General features: G+C 37.1%; 3 protein-coding genes across 11 annotated transcripts in view; 2 read left to right on the top strand and 1 right to left on the bottom strand.

Moving 5' to 3' along the window:
* Window positions 1–30: 30 nt before the first annotated feature.
* Window positions 31–14107, top strand: LOC113681745 (uncharacterized). Of its 2 annotated transcripts, XM_089184812.1 has the most exons (9): window positions 88–321; window positions 1296–1329; window positions 2991–3067; window positions 3503–3563; window positions 11854–11888; window positions 12308–12327; window positions 13052–13074; window positions 13363–13662; window positions 13770–14107. In XM_089184812.1, the coding sequence occupies exons 2-8, from the start codon at window positions 1325–1327 to the stop codon at window positions 13472–13474; spliced, it is 333 nt and encodes a 110-aa protein (XP_089040938.1). In that variant the 5' UTR covers window positions 88–321; window positions 1296–1324; the 3' UTR covers window positions 13475–13662; window positions 13770–14107. The 2 variants fall into 2 exon arrangements, with proteins under 2 accessions (XP_089040937.1, XP_089040938.1); XM_089184811.1 differs by lacking the exons at window positions 11854–11888; window positions 12308–12327; window positions 13052–13074; window positions 13363–13662; window positions 13770–14107 and adding an exon at window positions 3946–4243 and having other exon boundaries at window positions 31–321.
* LOC113681751 (uncharacterized) overlaps window positions 8475–23101 on the bottom strand; it is a 52548-nt gene continuing 37921 nt past the window's right edge. For 3 of the 6 annotated variants that reach the window (XM_089184813.1, XM_089184815.1, XM_089184814.1), the window contains 4 exons: window positions 17756–17785; window positions 17194–17272; window positions 9125–9254; window positions 8475–8687 (listed from right to left, as the gene is read on the bottom strand). In XM_089184813.1, coding sequence (XP_089040939.1) covers window positions 9181–9254; window positions 17194–17272; window positions 17756–17785 — 183 coding nt within the window. In that variant the 3' untranslated portion in view covers window positions 8475–8687; window positions 9125–9180. The remainder of the gene's footprint in view (window positions 8688–9124; window positions 9255–17193; window positions 17273–17755; window positions 17786–23101) is intronic. The other 3 variants (XM_089184816.1, XM_089184817.1, XM_089184818.1) reach the window with 3 other exon arrangements.
* Window positions 14190–21395, top strand: LOC113681756 (uncharacterized). Of its 3 annotated transcripts, XM_089184819.1 has the most exons (10): window positions 14190–15958; window positions 16096–16423; window positions 16819–16851; window positions 17929–17966; window positions 18855–18921; window positions 19251–19300; window positions 19781–19814; window positions 20301–20326; window positions 20654–20714; window positions 21260–21395. In XM_089184819.1, exons 3-10 carry the CDS (start codon window positions 16825–16827, stop codon window positions 21266–21268), a joined length of 312 nt encoding a protein of 103 aa, XP_089040945.1. In that variant the 5' UTR covers window positions 14190–15958; window positions 16096–16423; window positions 16819–16824; the 3' UTR covers window positions 21269–21395. The 3 variants fall into 3 exon arrangements, with proteins under 3 accessions (XP_089040945.1, XP_089040946.1, XP_089040947.1); XM_089184820.1 differs by having other exon boundaries at window positions 16096–16851; XM_089184821.1 differs by having other exon boundaries at window positions 14190–16423.

Raw genomic sequence — 23101 nt, 5'->3', positions numbered from 1 at the left:
TGTCTTCGTGTCTAGACGGTAATAGAAGGTCAGACAGGGCATCGATTTGATACACGCTACGTGCTTAAAATTATAGGGAATCGAGAACAGGATGTATTTTCCCGAGACAAAAACAGTAAATTCCCGTCAATTCTTACCGACGTGAGGAAACCATATCAGGACCACACTCCAACATCTCGAAGAGCATGCGCTCTCCTCACTTGATTGGCGTGGCTAGGTAGACAAGCTACGAAAGGTATCGATAATTACCTTGCAGCACGCGACTTCAATTGACTCTAAGATTCCTCTTCAAAGTGAAGTGAGACAGATGCTGCCAGAAAGGTACGTGCAATGTTTAGTTCTTGCAGTTTCGACGGAGAATACATTACCATAGAATACATACCAGTAGCCCTCCCATCAAATAAGAAAAGAATGCTATGAAGTTCTTTTTATTCCAATGAGGGGAAGATTTTGATAAATCTTTCACTGAGCGAGCGCTGGCCGAATAACCACACAGAGAGAATGTTTTCTGTAAACGATTCACAAGTTACAGTTACGTAATTGTAATTTTAAATTTTAAATTTCGATTCTGGGTCTTACGTTGCGTTATTGTTTTGCAAAAGTTTGTAGCACGTAGACTCCATATTAATTACATGTAACACTGGAGTGACGTATTCGAAGTAATAAAGGGTATTGTGCGAATTTTAATATCACTTACAATTTTATACCCCTAAAACCAAACCGTAAACAATCAACTGCTCACTTGCATTCTAACTGAAACTAATCGTCGTTTTCACATCTGGTCAGACCTTTTCCTTACGTTCCCTAAATTCATTAACTTCATTTGCGTGTTTCTGGTAGCAATTTCAAAGTTCTCTCAATCATTTTAACTTGATTCTTTGAAACAATTTAAAAATGTAAGAAAAGTAATCGTTTGAGGAAAAATTGAATTAGTTAGGTCATTTAAACCGGGCGAAAAATCTGATGACTCACGCATGTTCAGAAAGCGACAAGAGATGCTGGTACCGGCAATCAGTTTTCCTGTAAACAAGTGAATTTTTATTTAAAACATCCTTATGTTCCCAAAGTTTCTATCCAATTCTCTTTCTGATAGTTTTGTTTGATTACGGCTACAGACTCATACTATATTTACTAAGTTATTTAATGCTTTTGGTGACGGTGTTTAAAAATGTCTGAAGCGCGTTCATCTAAAGGAAATCACTTGAATGTCACACGAACGCTCCCAGAAGGACCTTAAAAGAGCTTGTGAACGAATCCAACTGGTGAAATTTCCTACGCTTTTTTTTATTTTGCAGAAAACTTAACTTTGAAATGCTGCCAAAAGATGAGGTATGCACCAAAGGAATTTATAATTTCAAGTAACAGTACATATATGCTATTCGCCGGCTGGTCTTGAAATTACTGCCCGAGGCCGAAGGCCTAGGGCAGCATTTTCAAGAACGAGGTCACAGTTTTTCACCATACGGACCGACCCATAGCTGGTAAATAACATATTTATTTTTTTTAAACTTCACGATATTCTTTCCGAAAGAACCCGAATGATTTAGGGTTGTAAATACGGCAAGATCTTCCATAAACTGAACAATTTTTGAGCGAGTAAATGGTAGTTAAATTGGAGGTGATGCAAATTAAAGAGAGATGCCCCACCGAAACATTTTCATTAACATAACGATAACGGTAACTTCAAAGGCTTCCAAACAACTTTGAAACATTATTTTTACAAATATCTGTCACAATCTGACACCTGTCAATTAGAGACGCGTAAGAAAAAAAAAGCGCAAGAACATTTGAAAAACAACGGAACTGCATTGGCAAGGACTGTCACGACAATGTTTTCTTCAAAAACAGTCAATGATCTGACGGAAAGTATATTCACTCTCATGTACGAAGATTTACCTCTGTTCATTGAGTAACCGGCGAGGAAATTAATTGTGAGTAAATTCAAATTTTTTATTTTGAAGTTGTGAGAGTTTGCTGGTTTGTTTGCTGCAATGGCGTGTGTAAATTTGGTCTTTCCTCCACAAGAACTAAATTCGAATGGCTCACTCCAACGAGACACAAGGGGATTTAATGCGGCCTTTTCTCAATAAATTCCTTCAGTTTCTGTTGTGCAATTTGCGGTAAAAATGTCCAAATTGAACGGACTTGGAAAGACTCACCGAGAGCGTATATTTGTTGTAGAACTGAAATTAAACTTCGTTCGCTCTTTCACTACGAACAAATTGTTTGAGAAAATTCTGTTACTAAACAAATGAAAGTTCCATCGTTCAGTTTAACTGTTACCAAATACCTCACGTTTTAACTTTCTAGGTACTTTTTTGAACGCTTAAAATTAATTGCAGACGGTTTTTAGGCCCTTGTCAACCAACGCAATGACACTATTGCTTATACAAGTTCATTCTGAAACTAATATTTTTCTGTCAACCAAAGTGATTTGAGAGAAGGGAAAGAGGGGATTCATAAGTTATTTATCGGCCTGAGGTAGTGACCGACGTGTTTGCTTAAAAGTACCGCCCAGCCGGAAAACGAGATATATTTATGAAAAATGGCAACGATAGTTGGGATGTACTCGGCGACTCACGAGAGCGTTACCGTGGCCCGTGGGCAGAGATAGGGAAATACTGACCGGGTAAAGAACCAATCAGATTGCAGGATTCGTTACCGTACCCTCCGAAAAAAAAAGTAAGAGTTGTTATTTTAGACTATAAAGCGAAAGAGAAAAATAAGTAACAGAAATATACCAAACGTCACAGTTGAAATGAAGAAAGTTAACACAATTTAGCATTACACGAGTGTTTTCTCCCAATTCCTCTCTTCATGTTTCATGAACCATTTATAGAAAGGTCATTTAGTCCAATAAGTAGGAATAATACTGCATATGATTTAAAAATATTGCGCTGTGTACTACTTATAACTTTCAATGGACTGTGACTTATTATTCAGTTCTCTCTCTCTCTCTCTCTCTCTCTCTCTCTTTATTCAATTTTTAGGAAAATCGGCAGACAGAACGAGGAAACCCTCTTAGATTTTGTTCACAAGGAGAATCCGAACGAAGATTGGTTGTATTGTAAGCCTGGTTTAAATAACTTAATCCTTTATCACTTACAGTCTGCAAGCTAAGCGATACCAAGTACAGATGACTGTATTTCTTAAATTCACCCTTTTACATCATAACACCAGTATGCATATTTTCCATACTGTTTCTGTGCAATTTCTCTGGCGCTGACAAGGAAAATTTGTTTGACAATCAAAAGCTTCTTTACTTGGCGGTCATTTCAACGCTCATTTTTAATTTCTGAGCGTCTTTTATCATCCTCCCTCACCCCTCCCCTGCACCCCCCACCAAAAATTCCGTTTTTATTGTGGGAGTATGCGATATATAGTGTAAGTAATGTTTTAGCTCGCTCCTGAAAACATAGCTTTGATCGTCAACACCTTCCTAAATATCCTCCTAAACATCTTCCCAAAGAAGAAACTCACAAACTCACATTTTTGCTTCCAGTGGAAACAGAAGTTGGTACGAGACATCAGGAAGTGATACATTGGCACCTGAAGGCGGAAAGGTGAGTACAAACCGTAAAAAGAGGCCTTGCTATAATGGCTTAATAGGAGCGAGTAAAGGGATGATCGTTTCGATTACTGATTTAAGCAAGATCTTTGTATATTTCACTGACAGCATAAGTCAAACATCTAGCTGTAGAGTCCAAAGCATAGTTTTCACGAAGAAAGCAATGAAATACTTCCCTCTTTAAAATTTCGGGAAAATGATAGAGATTGTTTTTTTGTTCACTTTAGTTGTGATTTCATAAATGATAATGATCACCAGTTTTCCGATAAACCGAGATGATGCCGTAATGGTATGAAAATTGTCCATCAGTAGATTTTTTGATGAAAATCAACTAGCTAACGCACAAGAAGAAAAAAACATTTTATTTTGTTTTTTAGCTTGTAGAAAGCACTAACCAAGAATTCCTCTTGGCCCTGTTGGCATTGCTGAGCCTCTTGGTTGTGTTTGTATGGCTATCATGTTGTCAGTGTGAAATGAAATCTGAAACTTCAAACTTACATGTTATCAAAAAAAATATCGTGGAATAGAGAATTTTAGTCGTGTTGGGCATAGAAAACATCCAAACGTCCAAACCAGGAGCCTAAAACAGATGATACGTTAGATTAAGGATAATTGTTGTAAACTGATAATTAGTTAGGCGAGATGTATCATGAAAGCATACACAAATGTTATCAATTTAGTAGATTTGAGTGCAATAGTAATTAATTTAATTTTTGTAATAGCCGAGCCATGAAAAAGGGCTGTGTGCATCATTTAGAAACATAGTACAGAACATTTTTTTAGTCATGGCCACAGGTTCTTTTCTCTTCTTTGGTATTCCATCCTGTAGTTCCTATTTTCGACTTTTTATAAGGGGAAAGTTCCCCCTTTATTAGATTATTATTGCAATAAGATTTGCATCTCAAGCTAACTCTAAGATAATTTCAATCCATGAATTAATTATGTGATTATTAATCAAAATGTTGGGCAATTCAAAGGAAACATAATTAAAGTAATGTTACCACTCAAAAGAAGTTTGTTATGAAAGCACTTTTGCCGACTTCTTAAAAGAGTTGTAAAGAAATTTAAATTGATCGAAGAAAAGTTAGAAACGAAGTTGATTAGAACTTCGGTGTTTTGCTTCTAAGGAATCAGAAGATATCCCAATTTAACTTTTTAGCTCACTGTTGATACAAAAATTAAGAAAGGTTTTTGTGAAGTTTATTGTTTCCTTTCAAGTTAGTTCTGATTTGGCATTTGACAACTGGTATCTGTCATATCCGTTGTTATTTAAGCAAAGTACTAAGTCGTTTTGCCTTCGTTCGTTCATGTTGAAGATAAAGATCGACTTTGAGCAGGACTTCTATTGCAAGATAGCTCGCAGTTGTAGGTTTTCAGAGCCTAATGTCAACATGAACTTAAATTGAAGAAGTGTCAACATCAAGTGCTCATGTGGCTCTCTCTTCTCCCCGGTAATCTTGTCGTCGTCTCGGTTTTGTACGAAGGATTTGGTGCATTTCTTAGAATGAGTTTTCGAGAAAAGAGCGGCAAAATGTTTTGCTCTATAACAGATTTTTGTTTTATCTAGTTATCTTGGTAGAATTGCCAAGGCTTCAGAACTAGGACAACCACACTGTTTGCAAGCATAAGTTACAGGAGTCAGAGGATAACTGACTGTTTTAAACCCTGACAGCTCAATGCAAGTACTTGCAAATGTATTTACCTGAGAAGTAATCTCCCTTAACAAGGACGAAGACGGTCGTTGGTAAAAATTTCCCTCAGGAGGTACCAGAATCTCATGTGGACGTGGCCAAAATTATCGCTCCTACAATAAAAGGAGGTCCCCATTATAAAACTGAAAAAATTGTGAGAGGAAAAGACTGAAGCCATCTTTTGTATTTCCCCTGCTCTGTATTTCGGTCTCTGTTGACTGTGTGCTAGTGTCTATCACTCGCATGAAAACAGACCGAATGATAAGACTACAATCAAGGATTGCTTGGCCCCTTTGCAAATTCATCTCACCCTCAATTACACAATGAAATCAAACTTAACACTTCGGTGCGTTTACCTTCATAACAACAAGGACATTATATTCAGAACCAAGGCTTTTCACATGCCTCGTTTCAAAACTGAGGCTCAGAGTTTCTCGAAAAAGACCAATTTAGCATGCATAATCTCGACCCACTTTCGTGACGGCATGAACAAAGCACTAGTGTTCCTTAAGGCCTATCCCGTACGTCCGTGTCTCTCTCGTCTTTGTTTGACCCCTTACCCCTTCCCTCCCCTCCCAGCTAGTCAAATCTACCAGATAGACCAGACGCAATCATGCATGAATTTTTGGTTGGTTCAAGTTCCCTTTCGCTCTAGCAGGGTCACTATGGAGCTGCTGTAAGATTTTTATTCTACACAAAGGTGACCTGGTTATGAGTAAAATGATTTGACAACACATATGTAAGTGAGCACTGGAAAAAAAACCATACAACCATCAAGAAATGCAAATTCAGTCCAGCTTGGAATCGCTTCGGTAAACATGCCGGTAAAAAATGACATGACTAAATTAACGCAACTGTGTGTCCTTCGAGCGATTTTTAGATTCCCAAAATAGGAATCTAAAAATCACTTAAAGGACACAGAGCATTTGCTGACTCACGTTTTTCTATAAAGAGACACTGCGAAAATAATGTTTGTTACTCTTTCTCAATTCTTCAGGAGTCGGTGACATTACATGCCTCTTAGGAACCAAATTGAAGAATGTAAAAATAATAACAATCACAGTGCATAGCAACTTGATCCTAAACTAAGAAAGATTACAATGTCTCAGTCCAAGTATATTCCCTTTAATTTCAATATCTTATGGCCATTGGTGGCTATCGAATGAAGAAGAGTAAACAGGAAAACTTCTGCAAGGAAACGATAATACATACTTAAAGCATAATCTAAGCCATTCTGCAATCGAGGCATTTTCTAGGTAACCAATCGACTGTCTCTCGCTGTTGTGACTGCCATTTATTGACAGCAATCTATTCTTTAGCTCATTAAAAAAAATGCAAGCCTGGGCCTGTGACGCGTTTAAAATTCAATACTTGACCGAACACTATTTTGCCTTTAGGAACATTTTCGCTTCTCTAAAAGACTTGTGCTGCGGTCAAATACCTCTTGTGAGTAAACAAAGCTTCACATCAGTGGCTCAAGAGCGCTTCGAAAAGCGCAAATTTCACAGATGACGTCATCATCAGTGAAAGATCAACCGATTGGGAGGGAATTTCCCAAACGCGCAGCAATATTATCAAGGTTGTATCCGTGAAATTTCTCAACAGCGTACCGCTATTAATTATAAGACCGCTAAAGTCAACGACAAAATTTCGCCAACATCCATTTGCTGTAACAGTCGTTCAACTTTGACCGCTGCAGGTTTTTACTCACTGTAAGTACAAGAAGAGTAACTTCCGTGGTGGCTAGACTGTTTCACGAAGAAAGTACTCTAACGATTTTGAAGCGTGGCGAAGTTGACAAAACTCTACCAGGGGTCATGAACACATCGAAGATTCCGAAGACGGAAACTTTTCGCGGTGACGTTCAGATAATAATTCTTGTAATTACCGCTTGAAAGGACATTGTTTTCGGAGTTGACAAATGTATGTTATAAGCAGTTCAGAAGCGCATTCTACGCGGAGACTTTGACGTACAAGAAATATACGGAAAATAACAGCACTCATGGGAAAAACGCCAATCGCCGCCATTGTGAAAGAGACTTATTTTGGACCTTACCACTTTGGCGCCAGAGGCTGGGTACGGGATATTAGGTATAACCGGACCAGGTGGCCTCCGCCAATGAAATTAACAATGAGGAACTGGTGAAGAGAAACCAGACTGGAAAATGAAACAACCCATTTCGAAGAAACAGTGTTTGTTGCTCATCTCGATCCCTCTCTAGTCTCCAAGCGTGCGGTAAGTAGGGATTTTCCTATCTTTGCGACATTTCTTCATAATCATAAGGTCTTCCTTCAATTTCACGTAGGGCTGAAAAAGAAGCAAACAAGTGGCTTTGTCGTGTTTAGAAACAACTCTACGAAAAACCCTTTCGGCCATACTCTCGTATCTGCATGGACTTCTTAGTAAAACACGGGTAAATACCGAGACCTGATTTGTTTCACAACCGTGGCGAAACAAATTGGATGAAAGAGACGGATGTTTTCCATCTGTAAAACATCAAAACGAAGGGCCTTGTGTGGTCTTGGAGTCAATTCACTAACGTGTTTTAGAATGGCATACTTTCACTCTGAACCACGTGTCCTATGGGTAACTCTGTTCCGACGATTTTTATCTATTACGTTTCTCACCACCACATTTTGCGACATTTTCTAGATAATCATCAGGTAATCATCATCTTCATTCAATTTCACGTAGAGCACAAAAAGAAAGCATACACGCGGCTTTTTCGTGTACGAAAAACCCTTTCGGATATACTCCTATGTTAGCGTGGCTTTCTGAGTAAAGCCCGAATAAATACCAAGAACTGATTTGTCTTAAAACCGTGGCGAAACAAATTGGACGAAAGGAAACAGATGTTTTCCTTTTGTAACATCGAAATGAAGGATTTCGTGTGGTCTTGGAGTCTATTAACTGATGTGTTTTACAACGGCATGCTATCACACTGTACCATGTCTCTTATGGGTAACTCTGGTGGCTCTGTTTCTACAATATTTATCCAATACGTTTCTCACCACCACCTCATGAGTGTTCTTTTATCTTTTAGGCCTTTCTGTTGGAAAGATAAGGACTCAAACCGTACCGAAGATTCAGGAAAGAACCGCGCGTAAGTACCCAGCGTTTATATCATAATACTAATCAGGGTTTTCTGGCAATTTTTTCTCTGGTTATTTTCGATTTTTGATTCCTAAAAGGTCAAGCAAGTGCTTCTATTGCCTTTCATGTCTTTATGTAAGATTTTATTTTTGAATTCTTAACCATTCTAAAACGAGGATGTATCCCCTGTCTCTACGCTGATGAATCTGTATTTGAACTCGTCAAAGTTCACGGATTTGTTGATGTCCCCAAACTCTAGCTTCACATCCAAAAAAGCTCAACAAAGTATCATAACACGGCTAAAAAGTTGTTGACTGCTACATCAAACAAAAATCTGAAAAATAAAATCAGGTAAATCCATTCAGTGTCACATAACACAGGAAGAAGATTGAGTGAAGGTGTTGAATACAATTAAGGATTCCTTTTCCCTTCGCGGTTTCCATTCACTTACAGTGTTCCGCGATACTCACACTCTTAGGAGTTTGCCTCAGTCAAACTGAGAGAAAACGAAAAATACAAGAACAAAAGAAAAGGAGAAAAATCGGACACATGAGCTACACTAGCCTCAAACAAAATTCAAAATATCATGGATCAACCGGGCGACGAAGTTCACATTGTCTGGCAGGCATGAATAAAAAGCGATTCCACAAGCGAATGCTGAGCACCATATGTAGGTCCACTTCGTCTAATCTCGTTTCATGATCAAGACCCAATGAGAGGAGAAAGGGATAAACTCTATAAATTACGGTGATAAAATACTGTTAAGCACACCGTTTTGTATTCGATGTAGGATCAAGAAAGATGGCTTCCCAGCAATTGCAGATGGTCTATAGATCCTTCTTTCCGTTGGGTGGAATTACAACTGGATTAGACTTTGAGAGAAAGGTGAATTCTGGTCTCCCTATTAAAAAAAATGAATAAAATAAAATAAGTGTTCAACTACTCTTATCATACAAAGGAAGAGCTATATTATCGGTCATAAACCGGCTAAGTTCAGATTTTGTCCGGTTACAGTTTAAGTATAATCGCATTGTGGTTGACTAAATTGGGAAAATGAGAGTTTCATCCTCAATTGGTTTTGAAAATAAGGCACTAGTTAGCAGCAGGTGAATTAGAAGCTTGCTACTTCTCGGCGAAAATACCATGGGCGCCACTATCTTCCTTCAATCACGTGGGCCCTTTCCTCCCAAAACTTTCATCATTTTTTTTTTTTTACTTTATTAGGGTTCTCATGAAGTGTGGTTCACTGAGCGAGGAGAAATAGTGACCCAATGTTCACAGCAAAACGACATACAAATCTTTAACTTGTAAGTAACAATGTAGAGTGACCTTTCTTTGAAAGACAGAGTAGTACACGAGGTAAACTACACTGTTCTCGGTTTTTTTTTTATGTTAAACAAGAGTAGCTGTTACTAACTAAATGATTATGTAGCTCTAAGAAGCTATCACTGAAATCAAACTCGTGAGCAAAACGGAAATGTTTTGAGCAAGAAATTAAAACTTTTTTTTTCCAAAAACTGCAGGTTTGCATTGCGACCACGTGAGTACCGAATGTTAGGGGCTGATCAGGTAAGCGTTAGCTGGAAGAAAATCTTATAACGCAGCACCCATATCCCCACTGTTATCAGGACAGTTTGTTTCTTGTTTCTCTTATTACCTTGTCGTGTACAAACGTCAAAAGGCTACATCAAAGAACCAACAAACTCTAAGCAAAACTTTCAGCTCTCTTTGGCGAGGGTTATTTATCAATCTACTCAAGTAACTTTCCATGTTTCTCTGCAGGAAACTGAAAGAGTAAACATTGACGTGCAAACAACAAGGAACACCCAAGGAAATGATAATCGCCCAGAGTGCTACTTGCTATCGTCACATTTACTTCCAGTTCAAGAGAGTCTGTAGATCCGTCGTATACTCGATACTTGCTAATTAATAACATATAAATAGACAAGAACCAGAGGACCTTATAACGTTATTTAAGCGCTTTTCTACCGAGTGTTTAAAGTAATTCAGATTTGCAATAGTAAGTTTCAAGACTGGTTCTATACAAACTCACGCCACTATCTCTTAACCGTCAGAATGCTGCGTCAGGATCGGCTCAAGTTTGGCAACTTAAGCCAATCCTGACGCAGCATTCTCTACGGCCACGGGTTGTTTACATGGCTCTGCTTCACTGACTCATGGTACTTTTTATTTAATAAGTGATTAGTTCTCTTAAGCTTCACTGACTCATGGTACTTTTTATTTCATAAGTGATTAGTTCTCTTAAGCGCGTTTACTGTATATATACTTTCACTCAATAAAACCGATAGAAACCTTGTATAAAAGGCCTCAAATTACAGTTGAACAAAAACAAAGCGCGTCCACTGTTTGCGGTAGAATGATTGAGCAAATAAACATTTTTCAAAGACAGCCCATTCACTTACACGTAGTAAGTAATAAATAGCGGCATTCAATAATTCAATTGCGTTGTTTCAGCGCCAAGACTTAAGGAAGTCAACCCTAAATAAAAATTTGCTGCTTAATGAGAGAGAATCATCTCCGGAAGATAAAGCCTTTTCACACTAATGAATAAGACAAGGTAAAGATTTCCTTCTTCTTTTGTCTTTGTGAATGAAACGTTTTGGCCTAAGATGCAATGTTTACAAACACTTTCTGCATTTTGACGGGAAGTGACATCTTGTGGTTTAAAAGAGTCACAGATCAATGGGCATCAGACAACTGACAGGCGACGACTGATTTAACTTCACGCATCGTGGGATTGATCAGCGCTACATGACTGACTGCACACGAATGAAAACAAATCTAGCATCCGATGCACACACGCTCTCCTTTACAAGACATAAAATTCACGTTTATGGTCAAAAAGTGGAACGCCTGTAATGATTAACGTTTTGGATAAAACAAAGTTGAGAGCGATTGAAAAAAAAACTGAGATTTCCAGAGTTACCTTACACCTCATAATGTGGATATATTAACGTTAAAGCTTTCTCTGGTTATCCTGAGGTAATAAATTTATTTTGCTTTTCAAAAATATCCCTTTTCCTTCATTTTAAACCAAAACAAGCTCTTCCAATTGGCGAGCGGTCTGGGAACAGGGATGCTTCATTAACGCTTACTTCAAGTACATACACATAATTTTCCCGCTCTTCATTTTCCTTGACGACAATTTACTGACAAAAAAACCTGCTCGTGAATCAAAGTGAAGCATTTCTCAGCTCTTTTAAACTTATGGAATTCATAAACAGCATACAAAGGATGAGATTGTTTGAAGATGGACAAGACTGGCATGGATAAAACATGATAAACTGAACTGAAAGCTCAAGTGTCCTGAATACAACCCTTTATTTCCGTGTAACTCAGGGTTTTCAGTGAGATCCGAATTTCAACACACTATTGCAAAAGCAATACAGCAGAGAAAATTTTTTAAAACTCGATTTACCTTATTACGATGAAAACAATATTTAGAAGAAAAATAACTAGAGGCTTTTTCACCCTTTCAGATATTTCAACCATGGCACAAAAAGAAGAGCCTATGGTAAGTAAGATGAGCTATGAAAAAACTGATTTCCCTATCCAGAAGGAGGAATGAAGGGCATCCATTGTTCCCTCTATTTAGAAAAAACTGGGGTTTGGTATTAGGTATGTTAAGCAGCAGCCACAATTTTCATTATTATTCACTTCTGAAACTTTGGTTATGGTCAGATTAAAGGTGGGGAAAATCACTTATCTTGAACTCAAGTGTTTTTTTTTTTTCTATATACTAATTCAATATTCTGACAAATTTGAAGACTACATGAAAACTCAGGTAAGCAGCCCTATTCTTAAAGATAATGGAAATGCTTATCTCCTTGTTATGGTGTGCTTGCTGCTATGCGATACATAATGAGATTAAGTACCGCAAAAGATTTTCAAGTGAAAGAGAAGGTGTAACAAATAACTTTTCTTGCTCTACAGGAACTGGACAACCCTTTAAGGTAAGGATAGGTAATATACTAGTGCCAACCCACCACTCATACAGCAGATTTTGGTCAGAAGCAAATAACTGTGACTGAACCAAACTCATCCTCCAGTTCCACATTCCTCAGAGTTACTTTCATAGCTTCTCCTACACCCCTCAAGTTTTTCATTGCACAAAAACGACTGCATTTAAGTTAACACAAAACCCCTGTGTTATTTAAAGCTCCAACGAAGGAAAAGTAGAATCCATGGTGAGTTTTCAACTGTTTTAACAATATCAACTTAAGTTTATGTTTGCCTAACGGCTACTGTCCATAGCAGCGTAAAATTTTTAACTGCCTTTATAACTAATTGATGTACTGTTTATGAAATGGGTGTTTACTGAGTGTCCCTTTGTATTTTGCACTGAAAGGTTATTTATCTTATTTATTTCAGTAGGTTGACGAGGACCCTGGGCAAGCCACTTCTCCTTATTTTAATTACCTCCCTTACAATTCTCTGACACCACTTGAGACAATTGTTACAATTAACTAGCTCAAAAAACTTTTATTTTTTACAGTCCTAAAGATGGAGAAAAACTGTTCAAAGCCAGATTAAGCTGGTCATGCACCTTCTGTCTAGAGTAGTTTAACTGCCTTAATAACGAGTTGAAGTATAATTTATGTTTATGAAATAGATGTTTATTATTGTGTCCCACAATATTTGTCAGTGAAAGGTTTTTTTTTATTTTGTTTCTTTCAGGAAGTTGAAGAAAAAGACCCCGGGTAAGCCACTTCTCCTAATTTCCACAATCAACACATTCACACACTACTAATTAGATTTTACTCCAGTGACAGATGGTGATCTATGTCTTACTTCATAGGTTGCCTTGAATTACCATTCTATCTTACCAAGGCCATTTAAAGAAACAATTTTGTTTATTTTTCCCTTGGAGGGAGGCTATAATTGTCGGCACTTTCACCTAATTTCTTAATCTTTTATCATCTAACTTTCCCTTCATACGATACAAAAAATTAGCTTCTGAAGTCATTTTCTTTTTTTCTTTTCCTTAGTACTTCCACACCTCAACACTTTCTGCCAAGTTTATCCGATGAAACAATGCAAAGCATCTTAGACTCTACACTGGCAAGTGTTACAACTAATGAATTCTACCTCTTGATCTAATATTATTTCTAAGAACAGAACACTGTGCATTTTCTTTCGTTGTTCAACCTGACTCTCTGTATCAAAAGGAGGTGGGTAAAACTATAGCTGGCAATTAACAGTGTAAACCCATACAGTTAAAACTGTTTCACGTATCTAATGAGCGTTTTTTTTTTCCTTAAGTTTCCGGGACAGCAAACGGAAGTAAGGTAAGTAATATACTCAAATCCTACAATCACATCAAACTTGATAATCCCAAGTTTTTGGTTGAAATAAATGCACAAAGTAAGAACGTATCATCATCCTTACTTTGCAGAGATCATAATAAAGTCGAAGACGATACGGCGCTCATAAGAAAATTCACAATAGCAAAGAAGGGAAAGACATTGCGGTTTTTATTTATTTTAGTGACAGCTATACAACTGACCAAATAATGCAACTGTGGATAAAAAGAGGGGAAACATAACACAACACAAAAACTTCAACCGTCCTTGTACTCTTAGGTGCAAGAAGACGTGTGTCACAACTCAATTGAAGTTAAGAAATTTAGGAACAGATAAATACAATCTGAAATAGGTTTTCTCACTGTTGATAATATTCTTGAAAAGTATTTTCAAAAAAATAACAGAACAGCTTCAACACTTCAGCAAAGCGAAAAACCTTTTATCCAATATTAAAAAAAAGACAAAAGCTGTCTTACCATATCCTTATCTAACTATGGAGCGACATATGAAGAATCCTACCTCAAAGTAATTACTAATTAGAGTTCCCTATCTTTTCCTTAGGATGGTTAGCTGTCAACACCTACTTCTTGTGAAGGGAAGAAAGAGGAGGGATACATTTAAGCATCTTTCTTTTTCGTTTTTTGAGGTTTTTTTAAATTTTGTTTCCTAGTTGTATTTGTACCAACGGTGAACATTTTTTTTTGTGTGGTGAGATTAAGTTTGATAAATTCTTATTTTGATTTCCAATCAATGTCTCCTAGATTAAGTTATTTTTCCCATTTTATTGGTCCTGTGGCCACAAAAGTACTACCATTGGTAAAAATCCAATGCAGTGATGTCATTTGCATTTCATCTCACAAAGATCAATGTAAGAAGTCAGGGAGAAAGTTGATTTTTACAGCTTTTTGGCTTTCTGAGTTGCTTACAGATCTAGCCTTAACTATTGTACTATACTCTGTTTCCAGTAAAACTGTTCCGCAAAGTATAAATTCTTGATCAGATTTATCAAAACAATTTAACCAGTTTAAAAGATATTTCTCACAGCAAAAACTTACAGCTTCCATGGGCAATAGCGGATAATCTAGCTTGACAAACTCCATTACAAGTCACAAAAAAAATGACATTCTTGGTCACTCAGGACAAGCTTAGTTTGATTATTAAAATTCCTCAAGGCTAAAGGTACATAAGAGAAGATATGGACTATATGTTTCGTCAACAGCTAGAAAATGACAAACCGATCAGATTTAATAACGGTATTGAGGTAAGAAATAAACGAAACTGATTGACTAATTGATGAGAAGAAGTAAAAAGTAATTTTTTTCTCTGACTATTGATGCGTGACTAGACATCACGAGTAGGTACACGAAAAAAAAAAAAGAAAAGAAATTAAAAGTAGAGCAACACCCAAAAAGAAAAAAATTACATAATTGAATAATCGAATAAATAAATAAATAATTCATTTCTGCGCAAATCCTTATATTCTTTTCTTCCCAGTGGCAGTAGTTTGCCCAGTGCCCGAAGATATCTCCAATATAAAATTGATACGGCTAGAGGAAAGTAGAATACGGTTATTTGTACAAAAGGATCAGTCAAATGAAAATTTCAGAAAAACGGGCTCTACTACTTACTGTGCTAAGAAGCCAAACGCTGGAGCGCGGCATATTTTTTCGTGGGTTCTTTCTTTCTGTTAATGCAACTGATCTCAATTAAAGGAAATAAATCGTAATTTGACCTGCGGATTACATAGAAGCTGCAATTAAAGAAAATTGCAGTAAAAGAAGCCAGAAAAATTGTCTTCAAGACGATCTTTTAGTCATCGCCAGATTATTTCGAAACGCCCTTGGTCTTTTAAAACGAAAATTAGGATTAAGACACCATCTGTTTAATGTCAACAGTTATATTTTACATAATGGTCAGCCTATGAAACAAATGTCTCAGAGCTCAAAATACACATGTCCAATGAAGCAAGCCAAACTACCATGGCAACCATATCGTTGAATCGTATCTGATCTAAATGGGTCTGTTTTGAGGTTCGGAGGCGATTTAGTTTTGTATTTATCCAGAAATGCCACCAAAATTATCCAAGCATCCCGCAGAGAGCAAGGGGAGGAATATGTCGCGGTAACTAACCGAAACGCTTCAGGAAATAATTCGAGATAGGTGCTTGTAGCAATAGAGAAAGTGATCATGTTTCAGGTTATTCATTTCCTTCGCCGTACTAGCACTTATTTCTCCCCAGACGACGTGCGGGGTTTCAACAAATCGACGGAAACATTAAAAGGTTTGTAAATATTTTTTTACAACCGCTTCCTCTCCATATTTGTCTAACTAACTCATACTTTTATGATTTACATCTTTACAGGACTAACTAAATGGTTTGTTCGTCGATCGCTTATCGATAAAAATTTTTTGTTTCAGGTACATGGATGCTGTCGCAGTGAATGGGATTCAGCACATCACATGAATACTAAAGGACAGAAAAGACAATTCACGAATCACCTTCGAAATGGAAATAAACCACAACAGAACTTGTCAGAAGATTAAAAGCCATCGAAAGAATACACTATACTAGGGCAAACTTGTTCACTCGGCATGTTAGTGTTATTATGGTGAGGAGCGTGGGCTCATTCCTCGACTGAGCCCGCGGTTTTTAAAAACATGTGATGCCAAATTGCGAAGAGTTGGACGATCTCAACTGTTCAGTATACTGCGAGAAAGGCAGCATTTCGTTTACTATAAGGTCAAGGTAGGCGCCACACAACCTAATGCTTTACACAGATAATAGTTGCTACAAATTGTACCGGAACGTTCACACATCGGTTATCAATGAGGTAGGGTTTAGAAGAGTTCCTTGCCAATGGAAGCAAATTCACCGCTATCGTCTCTAATTTTCGCTACTTGTTGTATTCGACTGGCCATCGAAGTTCGAATGTTGAAGCTTGAAGCGAACTTGAAGCGATCTTTTTACAGTAAAATGGTGTAGAGAACTAGAAAAGGGCCTTGAGTAGGTTCAGAAAACATTGGTTTTTGATGCTCCATGCAGAGCCTGAAACATTTTGAAAATGGGGAAAAACCGATTAAAAAGAGACAAGCTTCTTGCAAGCGTGTTTCCTAAAAGCTAGCCTGTTGTCTATATTTCAGGCTGATATGGGTGATCAAGGAATAGGACGAATCGTAAGTATAAGAGCTCTCCAGGAACAATTTTTGGAGTCTGAGTAACTCATTATCGATTCTATTCTGACTCATTAGCATAGCAATTTGTAGCAGAGAGCATTGTAACAAAGGAGGACTCATCCGAGACAGTTGCATGACCGAGTAACATAGATCTCACAACTCTGAAGGTTTCTACACACAACAGGAGTAGCTACTTGAAATTACAGGTTTTATGGGTAACCAAAGAACTGAAGAGCTCCCTCACCCCTCCTTCCTTCCCTCAATCCCTATTCAATAATGATATAAGCCTCCTCTTTGTGTAGATTACAAACTAAAAAGAATCTATAATTATTTTTCACTTACATAAATCTTTTTCTAAGCCATTGGATATGTTTGGAAGCCAGGCGAAGCCAGTGGTCAGTTCGCAGCATGATGGATGCTGCTGAAATAAATGCAAAGAAAAGAACCATCAGATACACCTATCACTATAACTAATGAAAAGAAAAAGGAAAAAATAATAAGGTTTAGAAAACACTAGAAAGCCGTACACAAGAGTTTCATTTCATTTCAAAAAACCATAAAGAAAACTCTGATTACCTTAACCCTTAAGTGGAAGGGAAAATTGGGGATTCTTTTGAGGCGAAATTCTAATTTCATTCCATCTGTTGTTAATTTGCCTTCACTATCAAAACACTTAACCCTTTAACTCCTATGAATGACCAAGACAGAATTTCTCCTTACAATATCATTACGAAGTCAAGCAGACAGTTGATAAGAAAAAAGAAAAATATCAATTAGGGGATTATAAGTTGATTCAATACCAAATTCTCCAAACTAACATCACAAGAACTATATGGCAGACAGTAAGGAGAATTACTAATGAGATCCTAGGTGTTAAAGGGCTAAAACAACAGGTCTAACTTACAAGAAGAGTTTTGGTCTTATTTGGGGCAATCTAGCTGCAACAAATATACAATTCTAGGTAAGGTAGCATTTGACATCAAAGATGGTAAGAAGGGAATATGGTTTGAATTTAATATTTTCCAGTTCATCAAAATATTCAAGGATCATTGATAATTATTTTGTTTTTAATTTTAGGTCTCTGACACAGATCTGGCCTACATGGTCCTTTTAAGGTAAGAGCTACAGCACAACATCATTTTCAATAAGTGTTAGTTTTTCTTCGCACCCTTTCTAAAGGATATTATAAAATGTTTCTTCACAAGAAAAATATTTTGGGGAGGGGCAGCCACGTGACATCCTAAACAATTGCTACATAGGTGACTACAAATTTTACGAGTCTTATAAGTGCTACTTTAATTATTTTTATCTTTATTCAATTGCCTTGTATATGCAGAGGCAGTGTAACTTCTGTCCACCCGATTCAAAATTGGTATTGATCAGAGAGTAACAATAGTAAAGTTGTACGATGGATTTAACCTAACCAGAATAAATAATGCAAAGAAAAAATTATTGTAGATTAACTCTTTCAAAGCCAGGAGTGAGCAATGAGTATTTTTTCCTTGCAATGTCACCAGATGTTTTAGAAACTTAGCAGAAAGAACGAATTCAGCCTAATAGATAGGGTTTGGTTTGGCATCGAAATCTCAGAGCTACACTATGTCAATAATGAAATGTTCATTAAGGTGGGTGCTTCCATTGAAAATGTACATCAGGCCACAGCATTAATACTTATTTTATTACGGCAGTACATGATCATACACTTTGTAAAAATTCTGATTGATTGAGCCTACAATGGCTTTTGGGCGTCAACCTTGATTCACAAACAATTACAATTTAATTTTTCCCATACATACTGCAATAGGAAGAGGTAAAATCAGTGATTAGGAAACCATTTGTTTGCTGGTTTATTTTATTTTTTGTTTGTTTGTTTTGCTTCGTTTACTTCATTGTTTAAAATACCAAGAACATGTGAGGTAGAGGAATCAGATGAGGCGTGTTTGTCTAAGACACGTTTGGGCTGACTAAAACGATTGTTCTGATGTAAAATCATTCACTTATAGGGACGAAGCAATAGTTTCGGACCTAAATCGTGCCCGTAGCGATTGTCCTACAGTTGAAAGTGTTCAGGTAAGACAATTACTCCACTAGGTGAAGTTTGCACTATCACAAGGCAATTTCGTAAACAACGTAAATCTAAATTAAATTCGTTCATAACTGTGTATGATGTCAGTTGTGGTAATGTTAGTGTTCTTAGTTGGTAAGTAATATATTTTACATTACCATGAACGTGTAAAAATTTTCTATAGGTTATTTTCCTTTGAGGAAAAAAAGCTTACTAAAAACCAAACGAAGCAGAGACGAGAAATTTGATTGATACAGGCGATTCTCTCTTCGTTACCTGAGCTTTGCAAGGACTATCAATTTTATTTAAAATCTGGGCATTATTTTCTCAACAGGGGAACGTTCCTGTGAAATGCCCTAGGAGAGGTTGCAGACTACACCTGAGGTAAGTGATTCTTCCATAAAGGTACAGGTAAAGCCTAGGATGTGGCTTTTATCTCGAAAATAGAAGATTGTTGCCCTCTCTATTTGAAACAAAGAGCAGATCGATTATTATAGGAGCAGGAGCAGGAGCAGGAGCAGGAGCAGGAGCAGGAGGAGGAGGAGCAGGAGCAGGAGGAGGAGAAGTAGTAGTAGCAGTAGTAGTAGTAGTAAGTAGTAGTAGTAAGTAGTATTACTAGTAAGTACTACTTCTACTACTGGTACTACTACTACTACTACTACTACTTCTACTACTGCTACTACTGCTACTACTATTTCTACTACTACTACTACAACAACTAATAATAATAATAATAATAATAATAATAATAATAATAATAATAATAATAATAATAATAATAATAATAGTGCCCATGAAAAAATCATGACCTAGAGTCTTCCAAGACAAAGAAAAATTGACATTGTTTTGTATGTTCTCTTTCAGGTGCCAGTGTCTTGCTGAAAGAAATTTCCCACGGGTGGGTAACTATTAAGTAGCAGTCAGCCTTACTTTAAGTTTACATTTTTACTTGCTTTATTACAGCACGTCACACTATTCTGCAAAGTTGGTGTATTTTCTTTTTGCTGAGATATGCCTGAGCACTGGTTAAAAAAAAAAAAAGCTCACAAAGTCAAACTACCTGCTAAACATCACAATCACAACAGGGTTTTAATCATAACCAAGCTTAGGCTCAATTATTTGTCAGCCACAAAATTACTTTTTTTGATGCTCCTGTATAATTCAAGACACTGATGATGCAGTATCATGCTGTGTTAGGTAACACTACTGCGGTCTGTTGTGGGCTAGAAAACGTTCTTAAGAGTCCACTCCATTCAAGTTTTGTTAATTGGAAAAGGAAATTTTTGGAAATACAATCATATACATTTTAAGGCATGTTTCTGCATCACTGCTATCCAGTCTTGGTTCAGGAAACCTGTAACTGTAACCTTTCGTTTCTACACAGAATGCGTTCACACCTCAAGATTCAATGTAAGTTACTTAATTGTCTACAAATTTATTAGGAGGGAGCCACAAATAGAGAGTCAACCTCAGTCTCTTTGTAAGAAAAGAGCCAACACTGAAAAGGTTGTCAAAAAACATGAGTCAATAACTTAAATCCTCCCTCTACATTTTTCCCATCATTCCGTTCAACTTGGGATGAGTAAGACACTGAGGAACACTAGTTATCGAGTGATTTTATTATTAGCACAAATGTAATTGTTGAGGCAGATGTACCTCTCCCGTTTGTCACACCCCTACAACAATACATTAAAGAAATAGATTCGAATGACACATTGTATACTTTCCATCTTTTAGTATCCTCAATATAGTGCGGTTAGAGAACTTAGCCAATAGGATTCATATAGAGCACCAGCAGGTACGACCACGAGCATGATTATTAATTACTGCACGCAATTGATACTGACATGAACTAAGAAACTTTTTAAAGAGAGCTCTATCGCTTTTGACAGAAGTTACTTAACTTAGATTTAAGCTGACAGGCTAGTGCGATTTAAATTTGCAGCAGAACCCTTTGTATGGGTGTGTGTGTGCGTGTGGGTGTGTGGATATTTGTGGAGGAAGGGGGGGGGGGTGGGTGGGTGGAAAAGGGCGAAACCTCTATCCCAGACTAATAATAGACGTATCAACTGATTTCCATAAAATGCTTTCGAAAAATCAAAAATGAAGATTTTCCATTTCAATAACCTATGCAAGTTAAAGAGAAATGCACTATGGCAACTAAATATCCTCGATTTGATAAGTTTTAATAGCCATGGATGTCATGACTGTTACAGAAGAGCCTTGAATCACCCTATGTCTATGTGAAGAGTACATCCTTCAAATTCAACTAAGGATTCTTTAGGGCAATCTCAATCTTTTTTGACTGTCTCCAAAGCTAATATTGGTCTTCTAATTTGATAGATGCGGTAGATTCACAGTCCTCAAGATGGCTCGCCTTGGAAAGAATGCTATATGTTATTGTTTTAAAAAACTGAATCAATCTGTTGTACGTGATATATCGTTTTAATAAATGCACTTGAATTCGCTTTTTGCACAATCAGTCTTCCAAGTTTTGACATATTTCATTTTATCTATTTTCTCTTCAAGCTGGGCTCTAGGGCTCTATGAGAAATGGTATCGTATTGTTAGTTTCAGCATGGCTAAGAACCAACACGATCACCTCTGACACACCCATTACGTAGGTCACCCACAGGGTTGATAATGCTTTCACCGAGGTTTCTTTGATAGCATAAGATAGGACCTCGTTGATTTGAAATATCTTCAACGAATGTTATTGACGAATCAAACACTAAATGTGCTTAACACTGTACGGTGTAACGCGATTGAGAAAGTTCACTTGTTGAAATGAAAACTGGAGAATACCGAATACATCTAATTGCGCGATATATCTAACAACTTGTACCAAATTTAAGCAATGTGAAATTGACACGACACTGCATACTTTGCGTTAATTAAAGTCGCGTTAATTAAAGTCGCGTTAATTTCATGAGCTTAGTTTCCGCTTTCGTTTCTGACAATTTAAAGTAAAAGAAATAAAGGAACAGGAGCACTTTTGATACCTGTCTTAGTGTTCTTAGCTATACGTGTACAAACCTGTGCATCATCATGCCTTCTTATTTAGGGCACGCTCAAAGGATAGTTCCCCGACAGCTTTCTGGTAAAACAGTAACACATTATCAGTCCGGAAAATATTGAGATTTTATCGACTCTGTCGAAGTCAAATTGATTGTGCTAAAACAGTGTAGTTTTACCTGCCTTTCTCCGGATAAGATTTTCTTCTTAAGTATTAATCTTCACACAGGTTTAATCAAGAAACACACCAGCCTTCTAGCTGCTCAATGAACAGACAAATTTGGAACACCGAGCAACAAAACTGAAAATTGAGAATCCACCGCATTATTTTTGGTTTTCTTTGAAAAGCGTCCCACAAGTCAAAACATTTCTCGGAAAAATTAAAATCGTAATCACGCAATGGTTTCCATGGAAAGTGAATCTTGTCGAATCATCGCGAAACAGAACAGTAAACGACGTATTTTTCATTTACACAAATTCTGGAGAGGGATTTTCCCCTTATGGATGCTTGCCTCAACACGGACAGTGAGACTTACTAGAATGTTCTTCCTCATGAGAAAAGAAGGATATATAGGAAAAAGGAAGCCCTTCAAACGACTTGGTGCTTTACAGTCTGAAGTGAACTGGTATAGTGCGCCGGGTAAGTAACCGCGGAGTTAGCCGCAGGTTAGTGAAATAATTCACGTAGAGTACCTTAACATGATTATTGTACCATTCATCGAGTCCTGGGCTTATGTGAAAAGGCATAACTCCCGTTCTGTGTAATCAAAAATTGCTACTGTTCAGCACAACAAAAAAACTCCTTCGTCCTTCTCTGCAATTCGTTATCTTCTTCGTCTTAGTTGTCCGTTCTTCAGAACAAAACATCTGTTTACTTTTCCATAAAAAAAAGTCACAAGCTTTAAAAAAGGTACAACATTTCTTTGTTACAGCTACTAGGATCTATCCGGGTAACCGGACGTCTTCAGACGAAGAGGTCATCAAGTTTAACGTGAAATGTAAAGTTTTCAGAAGCGAACGACGATAATTTCACATATTAAAAGGAAAGTCACTGCCATCCTCTTTCTAAGTTAACATTACTGGCTCAACTGGTAAATGAGGACAGTTCTGTTCTTATTATTATCGACACCTCCTAAATCGTGTCGATTTAAAAAAAAGACAAGCTAGACA

This window comes from Pocillopora damicornis, chromosome 10 (genome assembly GCF_964200805.1).
Source record: "Pocillopora damicornis chromosome 10, jaPocDami1.2, whole genome shotgun sequence".
Classification (NCBI taxonomy): domain Eukaryota; kingdom Metazoa; phylum Cnidaria; class Anthozoa; order Scleractinia; family Pocilloporidae; genus Pocillopora; species Pocillopora damicornis.
Note: the sequence above shows the minus strand (reverse complement) of the source record. Positions and strands in the feature narration are given on the sequence as shown.